Source organism: Parus major, chromosome Z (genome assembly GCF_001522545.3).
Source record: "Parus major isolate Abel chromosome Z, Parus_major1.1, whole genome shotgun sequence".
NCBI classification, from domain to species: Eukaryota; Metazoa; Chordata; class Aves; order Passeriformes; family Paridae; genus Parus; species Parus major.
In genome coordinates this window covers 16,308,336-16,328,837 of record NC_031799.1, presented here as the reverse complement: position 1 = coordinate 16,328,837, position 20,502 = coordinate 16,308,336, and the positions used below count along the sequence as shown (strand labels likewise).

At 38.6% G+C, this 20,502-nt stretch overlaps 1 protein-coding gene across 1 annotated transcript in view; it reads left to right on the top strand.

Annotated features, from left to right (window-relative positions):
- Positions 1 to 19,317, top strand: part of LOC107198392 (chondroitin sulfate proteoglycan 4-like) — a 36,573-nt gene extending 17,256 nt beyond the window's left edge. The window contains exons 6-10 of the mRNA XM_015615398.1: positions 17 to 215; positions 4,207 to 4,338; positions 8,452 to 8,621; positions 13,003 to 13,186; positions 13,663 to 19,317. Coding sequence (XP_015470884.1) covers positions 17 to 215; positions 4,207 to 4,338; positions 8,452 to 8,621; positions 13,003 to 13,186; positions 13,663 to 15,713 — 2,736 coding nt within the window. The 3' untranslated portion in view covers positions 15,714 to 19,317. The remainder of the gene's footprint in view (positions 1 to 16; positions 216 to 4,206; positions 4,339 to 8,451; positions 8,622 to 13,002; positions 13,187 to 13,662) is intronic.
- The last annotated feature ends 1,185 nt before the right edge of the window (positions 19,318 to 20,502 follow it).

The following is a 20,502-nucleotide window of genomic DNA, read 5'->3' as shown; positions in this document are numbered from 1 at the left end:
ATTATTTATTTTCTAGGTCTGGGTGGACTCAGTCACCGAAATAACTATTGATGACCTCTGTGCAGAAGACAAGGACTCCTTACCATCAGAACTGGTGTACTCCATTACTCCACCTAGCAATGGGCATTTGGCTCTGAAGTCTTCTCCAAACAAGAGCATCCTTACTTTTACCCAGGCTCATATAATTAAGGGGCAGCTGGTTTTTGTACACAATGGTATGTGATTTCAAAAATACCACATCTGATACCATAATGCTGCTCCTATTCAGTATATCTGTGTTTGTAATTCATTTAAGATCCCATTGTAACATCACAAAAATCCTGGAACGCTGGTTATGTGAAGTGTCATACATGGGTTATAGGTTATCTCAGAAACTAAACAAGAAAGGGTCTAACATCTACTTAAATGTGTGCTTGCTTGGAAACCTTGGTGTTCTTGAGTTCATTAGATAGCAGCCTTCTTTCTGAAAGCAGTTTTGCAGTAGGGGAGCATTTCCATGCACCTTTCAGATATAGGAAATCCATTTTTTTATTACTGTGGTTGAAAATTTCCTGAAGTCTTTCTGTCTTGTTACAGTGCAGAGCTGTTTATGGATCAACAGTCTCTGCCATAGACCAAACAGATATCTGCTGTAGTGCAGTGATGGATGATGAAGTTATGGTTCATCTGTGTGATGTCAGTGTCCCTTTGAGACTGTGAAAGAATTAAGCTTTAAACAGTGACGCATTCTCCTAGTGTCCAAAGCTAGAGATTAGGGTTTTTGTGCATTTAAGAGAATAAATAGAGGGAATAGAAGAAATCAGGGCAGCTTTGTGCATCCTTGAGTGGCAGTGATGGGAAGCCACGGGAAGCAACTTCTTAGTGGAGTTCCAGCCAGAAGAGGCAGGGCTTTTACGGGGTACCTGTTTCCACAGCTACTTGTTTCCTGCTCCAGCTGTATTACTATGTTACCTCAGTTGAAAGAAGAAAGGAGTTGCTACAGAAGGAATAAGTAATTGTTTTGGGATGGAGATAGAAGAGATAAATTGCTCTCCTGCCAGCCCTGAGGCAAGCTGGAGTTCCAGTACTCCCTTGGATGCAGCAGCCAATTGAGATTTGTGCTGTGTCTTCATGAGGCTGAAGTACTCTCCTTTGCGATGCACTGTCTTGCAGGGTGCATATGTATTGCTGAAATTGCTTTATGAGCAGCTTCTGGTGAGCTGTAAATATTCTGCTCAAATAATTTGGTCAGGAAATGGAAGGTCAAGAGCATGACAAAAGTGAGCCAAGCTATTTAAATTGTTCCAAGGGAGACTTGGACATGTAAAAAGCCCTATGATGGTAGGGCAGTGGTAAGTTTCAGTCTGAGGAAGTCAATCTACTCTGTGTTCCAGAAAGGGCAAATGCACATCTGTAGCCTTAGAGTGAATCTTGATTAATAAAAGTGAAAAAAACAGAAAATTGCATTTTCTAGTGAGTAGGAGTGTTGAGTTAATTTGTAACATAAAATTACTCAGGTTTTGTGTCAGGTCTTGCAGCCACTCTGGTTCTCCCATCTACTCAACCTTATGGTCTCCAGTGCTTCACAAAGTACTCTGGTCATTTTGCTTCTTTGCATTTCTTGGTCAGGGATTTTCTTCCCTCCTTCATCTTGACCTGTTTCTGGAAATGTAATTATTACTCCCATCATGTTTACCTGGGGCCTTTCCTTATGTTGCTGCTGTCATTCAGCTTTTTGTCCCTTTTCTCTGTCTTTCCCCTGTTCCTTGTCGTCATTCTTGGAGTGTTTGCTGGCTTCTTTGTCTCCTCTTGGAAGTACCCCTGTCTACTCTTCCTACTACTTGTTTCCCTTTCAAAAGGGAACAGCAGCATTTTCTTGGCTGAGGCAGCTCTTCGAGCCTCATGGCACTCATTTTTTTCACTTGCACATGGCAATGGCTCTCCATCCTCAGCGTCTTTTTTACTGCCAATGAAAGTACTACCATACTTTGCTTTTATACCTCTAAATTAGAGCTCAGAATTTTCCTTCCACATTGCTCAGCCTTACGAGTTACATTATGCTGCTTATTCTGTGCTGAATTGCAAATCTTCCTCTTTGCTCTCGCGTTTTCCCCTTGAATTTTTTGTTTCCTCCATAATCCCTAATTGTTCTATCACCATTTTAAATGCAAAACTAGAACGCACCTTTCTTTCTCTGTACCCCTCTTTCACTGTAATAATTCCTTCTCTTTTTACACTCTTGCTTCACTCTAGGGTGCTCTGCTCTTGCTTTTGCAGTATGGGCCCTTAAATGCTGACAGTGTTTTTCCTAGGGCAGTAATGAATTGAACTCTTCATTCTGAAGTCTTTGTGTCTTCTCAATGCAGCTTTTACAAACCCTCTTTCTGGAGTCCTTTTAATCACCTGTGATCAGATACATCTAAAAAAATTAATTGTGATAAAATGATAAATGCTCCATCCAAGCAGAACATCAAGATACTGTTCTGTTCCTGACTGCTGCTGACAAAAAGTCTGTGTCAATCAAGCAGTTGACCTGCCTTAGCCAAAAAAGCAGGTAATGCTGTGTAAGCAGGTTTGTTTGGGATTTTTTCAGTTTAGTACAAATAGTAAACGTCCAGATACTTTTTTGACTATGCAACTGTTCTTTTTCATCAGTAGAACACATCAGAAAATAAAAACTTTAAAAACAAAAACAATATGATGAGATCTTCTAGAGCTGCTTCAGCTGCCTAGCTAATACAAGAACATTTCTTAGGTGCCTTGTTAGCTATAATCTCAGAACCTACATTTGATTCTTTTGATATGTTAATTTATAGTTAGGCAAGGATGATGATCTTTACATGAAAGTACGTGGCACTCTCTGGCTTTAAGTATCTATATTCTTGTAACAATATCTGCTTGTGGCTAAATTGTGCAAAGCAAATAGAAGAGCATGGTAATTCTTTGCAACAGTTAAAGTTTCACTTCTTTGTTTTGTCTTTTTACCTAATTGAACAACACAGGGAGCCTCTGCTTAAAAGCTGCCTGTCAGTTCTGAGACATGTATTTTTATAGGAATCCACTCAGACTCCTGGAGGCATTTTGCTATTTGCTTGTGCCAAAGTACATACAGGTCTTAAGATTAAAGGGAAAAATGTGCATTTATTATGAGTACACATAACCTCTGAAATAGTTTAAGCTGTGACAACATACCTTCTTCAGCAAAGCTGAAGTGCAGCAAAGAGGCTAAGGAAACAACCCAAGAGTTTATTCAGACCTTTAAATACAAAACAAAATGAAATGGCATTCTAGTTACTTCTCTCCCCAAATTCCTTCTTTGCCAAAATGTAACTGCCCAAGTGCTTTGGACCCTCCTAAGACATAAATGGAGTTTGAAATCTGGGAGTCATTGTCTCCCAAAGTTTAACTTGATTTCAGCTCCACTGAGTCAGTGAAGAAAGAGGAGAAGGGGGAACTCTTGCTGATTTACATCTAAGGGGTGTCTGACCTTCAATGAAAACAACAGCTGGTAGTTCTTCCTGGGGAATGTGTTAATTGCATTATCAATTTATTTAATTCTAATTAAGGTATGAGGGCTCTGATCAAAAATTGCTTTCAGGATTATTTTGGATATATTGCTAAGGAAACTTTCCTGTCTGCCCATCCAGGAGTCACTTTGGTACTCACACTGACACCACCCAAGATTTTGATTGTTGAGACAGAACCCCCTTCACATCGGGTGGCTCTAGTGAGCCCTGCTTGACTCTCTACATACCCAAAACACAGTCAGACAAGGTTTTCTCAGGTTTTCCTTAGCAGAATTTCAAGTGCCTGTATCCTTAAAATAGTTTAATTATTGTGCAGCAACAGAATAACAACTCTGGCTGGGAGCCCTTGACGGGAGACCCTGACTGAAAGACTTTGCAATCTAAGCCATGGAAATCTGGAGTCCTCAACTCCTGCTGTGTCTCTGAGAGTTGGTTCCCTGGCTGCAGGTCCCTGTGCCCTTTGTTAAGCAAAGGCTCAGCAGTTTAGGGCCTCTTGCCTCAGGCTCCTGCCACCCAGAGCTCAACCTGCAGCTCCACTGCAGCTGCACCCAGAGCTACCTGAACCAAATTTCACACTGAATTTCACTGAATTACCTGCACAATATTTCACTGTATCTGAGATTGAAAGGTGTCCAGTGCATGTTTGTGTTTTTTGTGACAGAGTAATACAAGAATAAATTTATGATTTTGATTTCCACAGGAGCAATGTCTGGAGGCTTCAACTTTCAGGTGACAGATGGTTTGAACTTTGCACCCCGACAGATTTTTAGCATCACAGCTCAGATGCTGGTCATTAGCCTTGAAGTGAACAAAAGGCTCAGAGTCTTCCCAGGTCTGTTTTTTGAGGTGATCATGATTTTATCCACTTTAAAATATTGCCTAATATAGAGTTATTTTTCAGATACTTAACTGACTAAACTACAGAAAACTGTAGCTGGGAACATTTGTGTGTTTTTAAAAAACGGGTCAATGTTTTCTCAAACAATGTACTGCTGATTGTGCTTTGGAATCTTTAACTTTCTTATATGTGCATGCTTGGAATCATAGAAACTGGCAGTGAAATGTTCAAGTACAGTGTGATAATAACTCTGTCTCCCTAAGCTCTGGAGATTGCCTATTCAGGTTTGTTTAAAATCTCTGTAGTCCATTCAAATATTTAGAGATGTCTTAGGTGGTTCTGAAAGTGCCTTGTAGAAGCAATGAAAGAGTGAAGGTTGTGTCCATGAGATTCTGAATAGCACATGTAAATTTTCCAGATTACTAGTTGACTTTTCTTTTCTTTAAAATGAGATATAGACAGCAGCACAGACTCACTGAGGAATCAGAAAGACTGAAAACTTTGATTCATATTCGTGCATTTGTAGCTAGTTGGTTCATCAGCTGAGGATTTTTTTTAATGAAATCGTACTATTGAAGAAGTTTTGATGTGCTAAGAGGTCTCACCAGAGCCATTTACTCCTTTGCTCTGGCAAGAGTAATCTCTTGTTGATTTAGGAATATAACATTTATTGCAGGATTATAGGAGAAGTAAAGATTAGTTTTCTCTCAGCAATATCTTGCATTACACTTTTGTTTGTGCTTCCTTATTTCTTTTTTTTCTCTGAGTGTGATCTGTAGAATCAGAGAGATACTAAGAATTTGCAGAGTTCTAGAGGTTGTAATCTGCACCTTGATTTATTAATTGGATATGTAAGAGGAGCACTTTATCTCTCTAAACTTCCAGAATATGTGTTGCATAAACAAAGGTTTGCAACAAAAGCCACTTAAATACAAGCAAAAAAAATTAGATTGTAGCAGCTTCTAATTATCTAATGATCTTCTAATTCCATCAGTATAAATGGGATTCACATAAATCCACTTACAAAGCTTATTAACCTACAATTTTGGTGTGTAAGGTTGCCTTGGGAACAAGGGGTTTACTTCTATCTTAAACCAATGATAATTGTAAGAAAAATATGTCCAATACTTCCACAGAAGGCACAGTCTTTACGCTGTCAATCAGTTCTTCAGTTTACAAAATACAGTATTTCTTTCAGCACTGCAAACTGTATTCATCCAGGATTGCAGTTTTTTTCCTGAATTCTCACTTTGGATTAGCAAAATTTCTTTTAGATGTTACAAAGTGTTACTAACTTCCTTACATATTCTCTTTATGGTATTATTTAGAGACATTTTGAAGCTGTATGGCTTTCAGCTGTACCTTGCCATCATGACATGACTATTACAAGAGCAAGGGTGCCAAATGAGTGATATATATATATGTATAAAACCAGCCAGTGTCCTGCTAAATTTTATAGCAGTACTAAAAAAGGTTAATTTTGAGCCAGCCTGAGAAATCTTCTCTCTGGGTTAGTAAAAATTGAATTTATTGTGAAGAGTTTACCATGTCTTCATGACTGGGTATAAACTATTCTCCAAAATATATTGTTCTGCAATTTTATAAGAGTGTGAAGTGCTGTTTTTGTGTTGGGTATACCAGATCTGTTTATGTAATTCATAGATTTTTTTCTGTTTTAACAGAAGCTTGTTTTATTCAGCATACTCAGAAAATTGACTGCTAGATATATTAGCTTTTTCTGCTGTATGCTAGGTATATGCTATGGGAGGATTTGCTTCTTCAAGAAGGCAATTGCTCAACCAAGGAATGAGCTGAGTTGATTTGAGGAAAGTAAGCCTGACTTGTAGTTCACTGGGAGCAGAGCTGTCTAATCAGTCTATAGATGAGATGATTTATAACTGTTCAGCAGTGATAGGAAGAATGCTCATGCCAAAGCATTTTCCAAATCTTAAATGTAGGCCATAAAAATGTGTAACAAGATTAATAGGCACCAACATTATGCTGTTGCACTCTACTTGAATTGATTAGCTTGGCCCTACTCTGTCACCTGTTCTTGTTGTATGTCTTCTTCCTCTCTGTTCCTGTCCCCTGTGGGTGGGGTGGAGTTTTTGTGACCTCTCCTTCTGTGATTGGGAACACACAGGCAGTGTTCTCACTTCATTTTCCTTCACCCAGTGTGCTGGCTGGAAAATAACCTTCCCCTCCCTGTTGAGGTGTCAGACCAGAGAACTGCTGTGGGTGCCAGGGAATGTTCTCAACTCTTAGAAGTGGGTGTAGGAGAACGTTATTTTTGGGGGAAATGCTGCTTTACAGAAGAGCATGATAGACTTTGTTGTCTGTGTCTCTAGACTATTTCAGCCTGTGGTGTTCCATGAGTGAGATCAGGTCTGTTAGGAATCAAGGGGGCTCTGTGATACCAGGTGTGATACCCTGGTATGGTCATGAAAAATTGGAGCAGTAACTTCCATCACTTCCGTGTGACCATGTTACTCTGTCCTACTCTATTAAGACAATAAGGCCTGATTTACATAACTAGCAGGTTATTGATAAATAACTGCATTTGTGGATTTATGTGGTCTGATTGACTGTTATGCTAAGCTGTAAATTCTTGACTACACCTGCTGTACGCACAAGGTCATGGTTCCCTCCCTCCCTGTCACAGAAAAAAACAAAAAGAAGGGAGAGGAAGAGGAGGGAGACTTCTTCAATTAAATAGTGTCTGGGAGAATTTTTCTTGACCTGGGAGGCTCCTTCACTTTTCAAAACAGTATGGATACAGAGAGACATGGAAAGATAAAATTAGGAAAACAGCCAGAGACAGAAGATCTTATAACAATTCTGTTTGAAAGTAGTTGTTATTTGTACCAGAGCACAAGCAGAGTCCTGGTATTAATGGCTTTCAAAGCATTCCTATTCTTCGCTGCCCTTACCATATTTTTTTTCTTCTGAATATTGTAGCATCATGCATCCATCTATCTATCTATCTATCTATCTATCTATCTATCTATCTATCTATCCATCTATCTATCTATCTATCTGTATCATATGTGTTATTTTGTATTATTCTTGTAGCATAGTGTTTTAGTTAAGATGGATTGATATTACAGATTTCAAGTATATTTACTGCCATAAATTATTTGAAATTATGTATTGAAACCTATATAAGCTTATTGTCCAAGGAGAAGAGGAAATCTGAAAATGGAGACAGAATTGGGGATGCAGGGGCAATAGGGTGATGGTAATCTTGCTCCTCTAAAATTATCATCAAACATAAATTTTAGTTTGCTGATTTTGTACCTTAAAACTGCATCAAAAAGAAGCCAGATTTCTTTTTTTATTTTTTCTTTTAGGATGTAGCTAGCTTTTAGGAAATTACTGCCCCAGCTGTGTCAAGAATTGTCTTGTTTGACTAATGCCAGAGAGCTCTTCATAATCTTTAAGCCAGAAGGTAGTAACCTTAGTAAGGTTAGTGTGTTGCTATGTATTAAAAGGATTTTGTTAAACTCAGTCTAAATTATGCATTATTTCAGTTTAGGCTGTTATTTCTGTTACATGGTGTTCGTCCTAGTTCATTTAATTAGTACTTACATTTTAATTTTATGTAATGAAAATCCTATTTCATACTGATAAAGCATATTTTTGTTAATGATGGATTTTGGTTTATGTGTTCACTAGAAACTTTGCAGTGTTGAGGCTTTTCTCAGTTGAATCATGTATGTCTTCTGTTACAGCTGGGAGTACCAAAAACATTGCAGTGTGAATTCAGTTCTAGACATGTGATGTAGAAACAGAACTTCTTATATAATCTCTATTCTATACTTCAGGTAGTTTTTGCAGAAACCACTATTTAGCAACTACATATGCTGAAGAGAAGTGCATTTTTTACATTTTTAAAACAAGGGTGCATCCTACTAACGTGCTTTTCAATTGAAAAAGCTGTGGAAGGGTTGTAACCAGAAGGTAACTAGAAAAACCATGCTGATCTTATAAAATGTTATTAAAATGCTAAGTAGAATACTTGGGTTAGAGTGTGAGTTGTGCATTCAAAACTTACTTTTGGAAAAAAATGCTGTTTTAAATCTTCATCCTATACTTGATATTTTTCAGGTTCCAGGAAACCTATTTCACAACATGATCTGAAAGCTGTAACCAATGATGTGACCAATGCAGGAAACAGAACTATAACTTTTGTGATTGTAAGTTCCCCAAAACTTGGAAGGCTGATCAGAGTAAATTCTGATACCACTCAGGAAATCTTCAGTTTTACGCAATCTATGGTAAGCATTTACGTTATAACAACTAGTTGAGGGATAGATTGTTACTGCAGAGGACTTCTCAGTTGCTCATTCTTAATGTGATCCCTTTATATCTGTTAAGTAACCAGGCATATGTGACCCATCAGTGCAATCACCCAGATTTGCTATGTCATTAAGTATCTGGCATCTAGTGATGAACACAAGAGGAGCCTTTGTTCCCTTCTGCTTGGATACTAGCAGGGTCTTGGCAATTCCCATTGTTTTGCTTGTAACACTATTTGTCAAGAAGAGCTGTTCTGGTGCCATTAACCAGCAGTCAGAGGTTGGAAGCTTTTAGTTTTTGGCAGAAGGAGCAGCCTTTTTCTCTATGAAAAGTCCAAGTATCAGATTCATTTCAGCTGTACACAGTCCTCATGGGTGTCTCCAAGATGACTTCTATTGACTGGATTGGCTGTGGTACTAAGTGTTTAAAGTATCTTAACTGTGATACAGGTTCTCTTATTGAATGACTAAAACGTGGCAGCTTATGTAACTTGATGGAAAAATTCTTCTGCAAAAGGAATTACTTGTCTGTGTGCAGAATCTAGATATAAGTATCTTCAGCATGCATTAAGCTATTCTCAGAAAACTGAAGTAAGGGAGATAAAATGGGGTCAGTCTTCTGACTTTGCTCATGGGAAAACATACATTTACAGATTTAAACGTAGCTATTAGATTTAGTATATGAAGGAATAAGAAAATACATTGGCCAGAATTTGAAACTTGGGTAGTAACACCTGGAAAAAGGATTTTTTTTATTTATTTGTTGTTATCAGACTTTGAAATAACCTGACCAAGGACAGTTGTAGAATGGGTCTCCACCTGGACTTTATAAATCAAGATGAACACAGAATTGTTCTCATAAAAAACATGTAATCTCACTATGTTACTGGTCTTGTCTCAAAAGTTGCTGAGTTTTGTCTTGTTTTATGAAAGAGATGAATTGTATAATGACATTATACATATATATATATATACACCCTTCTCATCCCAAAATGAATGATTTTTATGAGTATTATATGAAACAGTTAACATTTCAGCTAAGGTTTTCAAGTGTCACTCTTTTTTCCTATGGATATGACCATTATGTGTCTTTATCAGACAGTACCATGTCAGAACATGTCACTTATTCTCTGTAGTTTTAGTTTTTACTAATGTATAGCTAACTTTCCTTTTAACTTCGTGAATTGTGTAAGGCTTTGGGCTGAAATAATGTGTATGCTTTTCTTGTCTGTTGGAGATATTTCTATTGGCCATTTTAATTTTGAACTAGTAGAGTTAAATGACTTCTTGCAGGTGGAATTCAAGTATCCAAACAAGCATGCTATTTATTCTGATAGAGAATGAGATATAAGGGAGAGAAAGAGGATCCTAAGTAAACTTTCAGTCCAGTGTATTGTAATCACAGGAAGTTGAATGTGAGTGAAGAAAATTGCATTTATGTTACAAACACTGTATATTTTCCATGTAATGGAGAGTAAAGTATTTGGTAATAAGCTTGTAAAACTGAAAATTGAAAAAAGTTTTGCATTAGTGTAGGTCTGTGGGTTTTCATTGGCTTAATTCTGTGTTGAGGAGCTTGAAATTTCACTTTGGAAAAGTAGTTATTCCTTTTGCTAAGGGACTGAACTCTTTTGTATGCCCTGTGGTTTATTGCTTTGTTGCCAAAGGAAAGAAAAACCTAACTTTGCTTTTTGTTTTTCTCTGCAGTACTTTCTGTGATATCTTAGAAGTATTTTCATCTTGCAGCAAGCCACAGCTTTTTCATTATATAGAGTCATTGCAGAGGTAAACACAGAAATCCTTACCAATTCCATTCTGTTCTAAGCCCAGACATAAGAATGGATTTGCAGTCAAAAAACCCCAAAAAAGCAACCGGTTAAGATTATACTGAACACCACTCAATTTAAAGAATATGTATTGTGCCTGTATTTGTTACAAAAATTTGCTGGTCTCAGCTTGAGGTCCTAGAGAATTTTTGGAAAGTTAACCCTGATCTAACATACCCTTTTGCAATTAATTTTTTTTTGTTTGTCCTATAATTGCCATTAAGAATTAATCAGTATAGGGAAAGCAGAAACCTGGAGATGTGCATAAAGAATTTTATCACATCAGTCTAAATGTTTTAGAGAAAAATTGGGATAGTTGTGAGGCTGCTATGCTATGAAAACTGACCTTGAAAGCCCAGTTTGCCTTGTGATCTCAGTGGGGGCTGTTGCAGTAATTTCAGGATTCAGTCTCTCTGTATTCACACCTCAGAATCTGTACTGCTAAAATACTTCATCTGTGATAACAGCAAGGGGGCTTTGTTTTCTTTTTTCACATCTTTCAAGCATATGTGACAGAAATGTGTACTAATGAGTCACTTCAAGGTGTTTGCAGAGTATGAGGAGTGTGTTAAAATAGTAAATTTAAAACCAGCACCATCTCAGTCAGGGATCTCTCTGGCACAAACTAACACATGCAGGCCTGGTCAGCGGTTGCTGTGCCAAAGATTTAATAGTTGTAACTCTCATCCCTCCAGGCCAGTGAGTGAATTATCAAGCAGACCAGATGCTGAATCTACTGAATAAGATTCAGTAAGTGTTCCAGTCTTGCTGTCATTAGGAATTGTATTACAGTTCCAATGTATTATAGTATTGATCTTAAAATTCAGGTATAGTTCCAGCTGATGAGAAATAATATGAAAATACTGCCTTTTGCTTTGGTGTCTAAAGAGATAAATGGTTTTATCTTGTATGTGCATTTGTTTCTCTGGAGGTTTACTTCAGTATCTTGCAATACTTTGAAACTTGGTTACTCAGAATGGACTGATTAAATTCCTTGAGTACGATGATGTGCAAGGCAGGGATAGGACAAGCCTGATTGTTTCCTGTCTTTTAGGAATCCCTGTCTTCCTGTGACGTAGAAATTTTACACTACGTAGTTCCATCAAATTTTGCTTATAAGTGACAGTAAATAACAGTGGTCATTACACTTTCTTCTGGTTTTCTTAGTCTCTTTTGTTAATGATTGATTTTGAACTGTTCAGTCTTGAAGTCATGCCAATTGCTCTTGTCCTAGTCAACCTTACCAATAATGCAACAACCAAGTATCCTTTGCTATTTGCAGGAAATAAATGCATTAAAGTCCTTCTCCAGCCTTCAGCCTTTCATATGCTTTTTCAAGACAAGTAACCCAACCCTAATAGTGTTCTTACAAAAAAACCCCATGTCATATGATACTCTGATTTACTAAAAGTACAGTCTATCTGAGCTCATGATCACCATATCCATTGCTAGTTTGAGATGGTTTCTCAGTATTATATGTATCTTCTGCTCTTCATAAAAGGCTTTTACTAAGCACTCATGCCCAGTAACATTTCACTTAATTTCAGGTGTTTTTCTGGCAAAACAGAATCCATCTTTCTCTTAAAAGAAATGCAGGATAATTTCAGTGTACATACAGGCTGGATTGATGGGCCAAGATCAGTGCTTTGAGGTTCAACAGGGCCAAGTGCCAGGTTCTGCCCTTGGGTCACAACAACCCCAGGCAGTGCCACAGGCTGGGGCAGAGTGGCTGGAAAGGACCTGGGGGTGCTGGTGGCAGCAGCTGAACATGAGCCAGGCTGTGCCCAGGTGGCCAAGAAGGCCAATGGCATCCTGGCCTGGCTCAGCAATAGTGTGGCCAGCAGGAGCAGGGCAGGGATTGTCCCCCTGTCCTGGGCACTGGTGAGGCCACACCTGGAGTGCTGTGTCCAGTTCTGGGCCCTGACTGCAGGAAAGACACTGAGGGGCTGGAGTGAGTGCAGAGAAGGGCAGGGGAGCTGGGGCAGGGTCTGGAGCACAAGTGCTGTGAGGAGCAGCTGAGGGAGTTGGGGTTGTTTAGCCTGGAGAAAAGGAGGCTTAGGAGTGATCTTATAACTCTTTACAGCTACCTAAAGAAGGTTGTGCCCGGTGGGTGTTGGCTTCTTTGCCCAAAGTAACAAGTAGTAGGATGAGAGGACATGGCCTCAATCTGTGCCAGGGGAGGTTTAAATGGAATAGTAGGATACCTTTCCTCATGCAAAACATGGCTAAGTATTGAACCAGACTTCCCAGAAAAGTCGTTGAATCATCAACCTGGGTATTTTAAAAGATGTGTAGATGTGGCATTTGGGACATGGTTTGGTGGTGAACTTGGCAGCCCTGGGTTAACAGTTGGGTTTGATCTTACCGGTCTTCTGCAGCCTAAACAATTCTATGATTCTATATACACTGTACATGGACTAAGGTACAAAGGTCTCTTTGAGCAATGTTCTCAAGATATTTTTTTGTGTCCTTAACACTCCTCTATTTATAATCACCTTCCTCTTAAACACATGTCTTCTCTTTACCTGGAATAGGTTGATGAAGGTGTGATCATGTATGAACATTTACATGCTGAGTCAGCTGACTGGAGTGCAGAAGATTTCTTTACATTTACAGTCTCCTCTCCACCATCAGCTCTGGATATCCAGATGTTCCATGTTGTCATTTCATATGAAATTGACAGGCATAATCAGAATAGTCGTCTTCTAGCAAATACAGGTAGAAAACTTGGTTGTTTGGGCTCAAAATTCTTTTGGATCTGCCAGAGGTCCATTGAAGAATGAACAAAAAAAAAGTTTCTTTCTTTCCAGTAAGCTGTGACAAGAATACTGAAGGGTAGTAGCTTGTAAAGCTGCATTCACTGCACCCTTAGAAATGAGGTAGCTGCATATGTCTGATGCTTCCTACAGCTGTATAAGATAGTTTTCTATAATGGTAGGTGAAAAACACTATCAGAAGCCTTGAGATACTGGTATTTCTCTATTCTTAGTGTATGCATCAGTCAAAGATCTTGTCTCTTATATCTGATTATATTTTAAAAGTAGTGGTAATATATTTTTAGCCATGACGTGGAAATATAAGGATACCACAAAGGAGAAAAGTTTTTGAGTGTCATCAGTGTTTGATATGTAGTTTCTGAAATAGTGCAACTATAAACTATTCAGTTTCTAATATTCTCTTTTCATTTCTGCCAGGTGCCACAGTCCAGGAAGGAGGTAGAGTATTAATCAACAAAACAAATTTAGATGCTTCAAACCTATTGATAAAGCTACCTGATGTACAGCGCTCCATGTATGAAGTCTGGTATCAGGTTCTATCTTTACCCCAACATGGCATGATTGTTGTTGGAGAGCAAAACATTACCAAAGAAAAGCCTAACTTCTCCCAATATGTACTTGACAAATTTGGAATTATATACATACATGATAATTCTGAATCTCTAAATGACAATTTCACTTTTGCTGTTTGGTTAAACCTAAAGAGCAAGCCTGCTACAAAGCCCCATAGCGAAGTTTTAGAGGAAATGTTTAATATCACTGTTTTCCCAGTGAATGATCAATCTCCAGAACTGAAGACTAAAAGATTGCACTTGAAAGTCCTGCAGGGAGATGTGTCAGTGCTGGGGCCAGAGAATCTGAAAGTTGAAGACTTAGATAATGTCCCAGCTGAGCTGAAGTACACCATTGTTAGTAACCCCAATAATGGTTACTTAGCAATGAAAAGCAATCTCAATGTCTCTATAAAAGATTTCACACAAGCTGATGTTGACAGTGGTAAAGTCTGGTTTGTCCAGGATGGAAGTTCATCTTCTGGGGTGTTTTATTTCAGTGTGACTGATGGTAAACATCGCCCTTTATACAAACTGTTCAGTCTTGAAGTCACACCAATTGCTCTTGTCCTAGTCAACCTTACCAATGTTGCACTGCCGCAGGGCCAGACATCTGTCGCTATTACTGACGTTCAGCTTTCAGCTGTCACAAATGGAAAAAGCACTAATATTATGTATGAAATAACTCAGCCACTCAAGTATGGGCACCTCATGATTGGAAATGAGCAGGTTACTAAATTTGAGCAGTCAGATTTGTACTTGGGAAGGCTCTCTTACCACCTGACAAATCTCACTGCTTCCAGTGAAGTACTGGAGTTTATGCTTTTTACTGCAGAAGGCAATCTAACAGGACAAGTGCTGAATATCACAGCAAAGCCTTTAGTACAAATTGTATCTGACCTGCAGATTTCAAATCAAGCAGTTTATAAATTTGGAAGCAGTGACCTGGATGCTTCTGAGCTAGCCAATTTGACACACAGTAATCCTAGATTTGAAGTGATAGTGCCTCCATCTCATGGAAGGATTGTAAAGAAAAGGTTTGTGAATGATGATTCATTTGAAGACATCCAGACATTCACCCAGGCTGACATTGATAGTGGTGTTTTGCTTCTGGACATAGATACAAATATGACGGGCATTGATCTATTGAATGACTCATTTACATTTATACTCAGGGCAGATGCTGTGCAGCCTGCTATTGGCTGTTTTCAGTATTCCATTGTGCCAAACAGTCCTCCACTTGTTCAGGGTTTTACAACAGAAGTGCCTTTTGTAACCAGCACAACCACTTTCAAGGCTCACTCAACCCCAAAGGATGAGGCACCAGCCTTCTCACAGAATGAAGAGCCTGCAATAGCACCACAGAAGACTGAACCAACTATGTGGCATGGGCAGAATCACTGGGGAAACCTGAATGAGGGAGGTCCACTGCTAAATCAGGCAGTGGGAACAAGTGTATCTCTGGAGTTGAAGACTACAAACCAGGTTAATGCTGGGAGTCCCAGAGTGCAGGCAGGTGAAAACAACCCTTGGTACATCATTATCTCCCTGGTCCTGGTGTCTGTGCTACTCATTGTTGCTGTTACTTCTGTGTGCATTTTGTTAATGTGTCAGAAGAAAGAGAAGACAAAACCTTTAGTCAGAAGTCAAACAGATGCAATCCTGAGTAGTGCAGATCGATGTCTGGAACGGAGCTTGACTGTGCCCACTGTCACAGTGACTCCTCTCCTGAAGGGGGCTGAGAGAAGTACAGCCTCAACATTCATGGCAGTAAAGCATGAGCAGCTGCTTCCTACAGTGGTTTCTCCAACTACAGAAAGGTATCTGAAAAACAGCTTTTTAAATCTTGATCCTGAAATGATCCAATATTGTCGAAAAACAAACCCAACTTTGAAGCATAATCAGTACTGGGTATAGCTACACCAGTTTTGGTGATGCTAATTGATGTAGTATGGAAAAGTGAATATATATTGTTGACATGTAATTTGTTCTTTATTACACTCATTTATTATAGGTTAAATGATACACTGTGTGTTAGATGAAATCTAAATACCTGTGAAATAATAATAATAGTAATAATAATCCTACTGATTGCAGTGGCTGTAATAGAAAATTTGCAGTTGGTATGTCAGCAAAATTCTCACTTAATTCAGTTGGGAATTTGGTCTCAAGGATTTTGAGTGCACCCCATGTATGCAGTATTTTTTATTTCCCATGACAGGTAAAATAGAATGTTCTGTCATGGATTATATACTTCTAATAGAATTGTTGCATTTTTTTAAAGAAAAAAACTAATTTTGCAATAAAGGTCTTCTATTCCTTCTGAATCACTACTTCTCTTTGAAGAACTTCAAATTGTTTCAATAAGTAATTTTTCCATGGTGCTAATTTCAATAATGTAATTTTGACCTGAAGGCTGTTCAGAGGCCAATATTAAAGAAACAAAACTGTGAATATTTTGATAGGTGTCTGGACTGGATATCCAGAATTTAATTCAGCAACAACAATACAGCAGTGAATAAGAATTCTGAATATGGGTGGAATACTGTGAGATGTTGTTTGTTCTTTTGGTTTCTTTTTTCCTTATTTGATAGTGGACTCTTGCCTTTAGTGTCTGAAAACTGGTAAAATCCATCCACCTCTACTCCACATGGTAAAAACTGAGTATCTGTCAAGTCAGCCTGTTTGCTTAATTACTTTTAGGCTTAGATTATGTCCAGATGTGCATAAAATTTCCAGCTCCTGAAAAAAGGGGTGAATTCTGCTTTTAGTGAAGCAAGCAAAATTTTCTCTGGAGCCTATGTACTCAAGCAGATGGCAGTAGAATCAAGTCCTGTGCTGCATACTGTTGTGTGTCCTGGAGCTACTGACAGAAGCAATCCTGCAAATGTAGTATGTAGCCTCTTCTGGAGATTCACAGTTTACCCTTCATCTTCCAGAACACTGAAAAAGTATGTATTCTACACTACTGTGAAGTACTACATACTCCAACTTTGCTCTGGTGATAAAATGTGCAATAATTTCTGTGCAAAGGGAATAGTTTACTGTTTTTGGAAATACAAGATCAGTAATGATGTGCAGTCTCCAGTTAAGGCACAATTTTATTTCCACAGGGAACAAATAATAAAATTCCCATTGACTGCAAAGAATGAACTGACTTCAAGGAGATGGCACTGTGATCATAACCAGTCTCTTATTGACAGTGAACTTCTCATCTACTTTTCACCTTTAAATTGCTACTCCTTTCATCCAGCCTCTTTGTAAAAACACTGTTCTCAGCAATCTGAGCACTGCACCCTCTCAGTAAACGCTGGAATACCATTTTTATTTAGGCCTAATTTTATTTAGGTACTGCTATTTTATAGAATGAATTTACTGACCTCAAGATCCTTGGTGTTATTCATTTAACACTACTTTGTTTTGGACGCTTTTTTAAAATTGTTGATGATTAAGTGTATTTCTGTCATTTATAGATTGCAGTTATGGGAATTTTTCACCCACAAGGAGGGCCAGATGTAAACTGTGCTTGCTGCTGTATTTTGGGAGCTGAACACAGGAGCAGTGGAGGTAGTCCTCATCTTTTCCACCTCTGCTATGGGCAGACATGATTGTAGTGCATTTTTTAGAGCCCACTTTAGGAAGAGCAGTCCACATCAGTGGAAAATATACAGGCCACATCTTCAGAGGGTCAACTTATTAGAGCACTAGAAACTGAAGAGATGAACCTTTTGAACCTTGAAGAGATGCCAGTGTGTGAGTTCAAGTATGTGATCAGCGTAAAGTGCCCTGGGTGTTCAGGTGTCTCGGGTGGATCACTGTAGAGCTGTGTGGTGGGACCTTTTCTGCTTTCCCAAAGGAAGTCTCTGGGTCTGTTCTGGGTGACTCTCAGCCTGAGAGCTGGTGTTGGCAGCCGCCACAGGGACAGCCCTTCACTCTTCATGGAAGCTGTATGTCTCGTGCCTTTTCCTGGGACCCTTTCTACCAACACCAAGCAGACACCAGCTTCCTCCAGATCCCAGCTGTCAGCTGCAGCCTGCCTCCAATGCCTTCTAGACAGTAGCAGCAACCTGATCCCTTTGCACCTTCTCCAGCCCACACTCTAAAGAGGAGTAAAGAATTTTAATCTCAGCACTTTCCTGACACATGAAGAAGCCTGCCTCACATTTTTCTAGTTCTGAGACCTTCTTGTCAACAGCAAAAGACACCTCATGCTCCAAATCCTACCAAGCAGTGTGCCTACAGTTTGATACCAAAAATAGTGCACTGCTGAAACGACTCCTGGAGTCTGGTGACAAAATCCACACTGTCAGCTTATGACAGGGTGAACAAATATACAGAAATGAAATGTGTTCTTTATGAGATTTTGCTGAGTGTATTGGTGTAAAGACAGGTGTGTCTGAATTTGTGGTGTTCAGTGTGCGGTGGAGATGGAACATAGGGCTAATGTAGTGCTGGTGATGTAGAAAATGAGACCATGACATAATTGTAAAAAAAACTGCAGTGCAATTATAACTGTACAATTGAATGGGCGTTCTGGAGTTTGAGCATTTACATTGTAAGAAAAAAAAATTACTAAATAAGAACATCAAAGAAGTTGGTAGAATTTGTGCTGGTTCTTTTGGCTTTAGCATAAGGGAGTTATTCTAAAATCTTGCTCTGTTTCCAGAGTGGTTTTTGTTGACAATAGATGTTCAGTTCAAGTAGACTAGCCATGATGAGATTGTATCTTGTGCATTTTGCTCAATTTTTAAAGCATTGTGGGTTGGGGTTTTTTTTCAATTTTGTTTTTGTTTTTATAGTTAAAATCAGCCTTAAGACCTAATTAATCAGGGAGGTATGCCAGCATTCAGTTTTCTTCCTCAGTTTTTGCTACTGTGAAACAGCTGTGCCAGAGTACCTGCCATATTATTTAATGTTTTGATGAAAACTTTACATGAATGTAAGTTTATTGTTGATCTGTAATGACTTGGTTTAATGCAAAATGCAGAGGCAATGTTGTAATTGATAACTATATACGAATTTAGCTTTAAAATTCCACCCTGAATCCCTAGGAAAAAAAAAAAACCCAAAATTAAAAACTCTGATTATGTTAAACTTTCCTTTTGGGCAGTACAGAATAGCCTTTGGTAGAGGATGGTTTATCTTGTTCATACATAGATATTTAATATAGCTGAGATCAGTCTGCTCTGGCTTAGTTAGTCCAGATTCGAGATGATAAAAGCTAGCTAGAATGAACCTCATACTGGGTTTTCTAAATTACAGTCAAATTAGAAAATGCAAAAAAACCCACCCCATTTCGTGCTTATGGATTCTTTTGAGATTCTAGGAATGCACATATTTTATGGTCAGAATCTGGCTTGAATATTTTGGTTGTTTCCCTTGGCCTTGAAGTTGTGTGTTTTAAGTAGTGAAGATGAGGTTTCTGAAGGATCCCCCTTTATACCAAATGGAGTTCTAAACTGTAATATGAAAGTGCCTTGAAAACATAAAATCAATAAACTTTTTGTTTATAATCCATGCACTTAATGTTTTTGTGCTTTCTTTGAAGATCTGTGAAGTGCATAGACACAAGAGAATCCCACTGCCAGTAACAGCATTTTTCAGTTTTCTAATGTTGTATTTTTTAAATGGTACACGTGCTGGAGTGGCTGCTGTGCTGTGCCCAGTGCAGCTCAGTGTGTGTGGCTGGAAAAGGAGGGACATCTCATTGTCCACCTAACTTGGCCATGTCCAGCACTTGTAGGAATGTAACATCAAAATAAATGTATTGATTTGAACTTGCTCAAACAGGACTGCATTGGATTTATTTCACAAGGATTTTCTGTTATTTAACTGGACCTGATTTTAAAATATCAAGTTCTTAAATACATTAATGTTAATACATTAGTGCTGTTTCTTCTTTGATTTTCATCTTGATCAAAAGTACCCCCTCACTCCAGCCTCACACCAAATACACTGTTGAACCCAATATTTTTTTCTCAATCAGAACTTAGCTGGTTTGTAGTTGTTCCTGTAAACTGAGGTAAGGAACTTCCTCTTGAGACATCAGAAATGCTGGTTGCCCTGGGGAGCAGCTTCCGGTACGCCATGAATCAGTGCCCTGTGCACAGAAATCTGTCAGCAGTGGTGAGTTGTGTCCCCCTCCTACACCTCAGAAAATACTGGTTTGTAAAGAAGAGAAAATAGTTCAGAAATAGTCACAAACTCTTTACATTTTCCTTTTATTAAAATATGGGTGAGGACAAGCTGCAAGTTTTACTGCAGTAGCCTTTGCTACCTTCTACAATTCTAGATTCAGCAGAGGGTCTACTTATGAGGCCTCCAATCTGTTTTACACCACTTTTTTCAAGTCAGTCCTTGTGATGCTATGTTGAAGTACATTCTGTGAATATTTTTAAACAGGCTGAAAATAATTGTCCTGGCATATTCAATGGAAACTGTATTAATTTATCTTCACTCATTTCAAGCTAAATAATTCCTGCCAGAGCTTGCATATCCCAAATGCAGTCCCAGAACAAAATGTTCTTTCATTGCTGGTGAAATCTATATTTTCACATCTGTTTGTAGGGAGATTCTGCATGGTGAAATGCTTGCTTTACGTGATCATTTCCTCATTTCCAATCTTGCTGCTTGGTTATTTCTGTGGGAATGCTTTATACATGCTGGTAGGCACTGCTAGACATGAAGTTATTTGCCGACTGAGGTT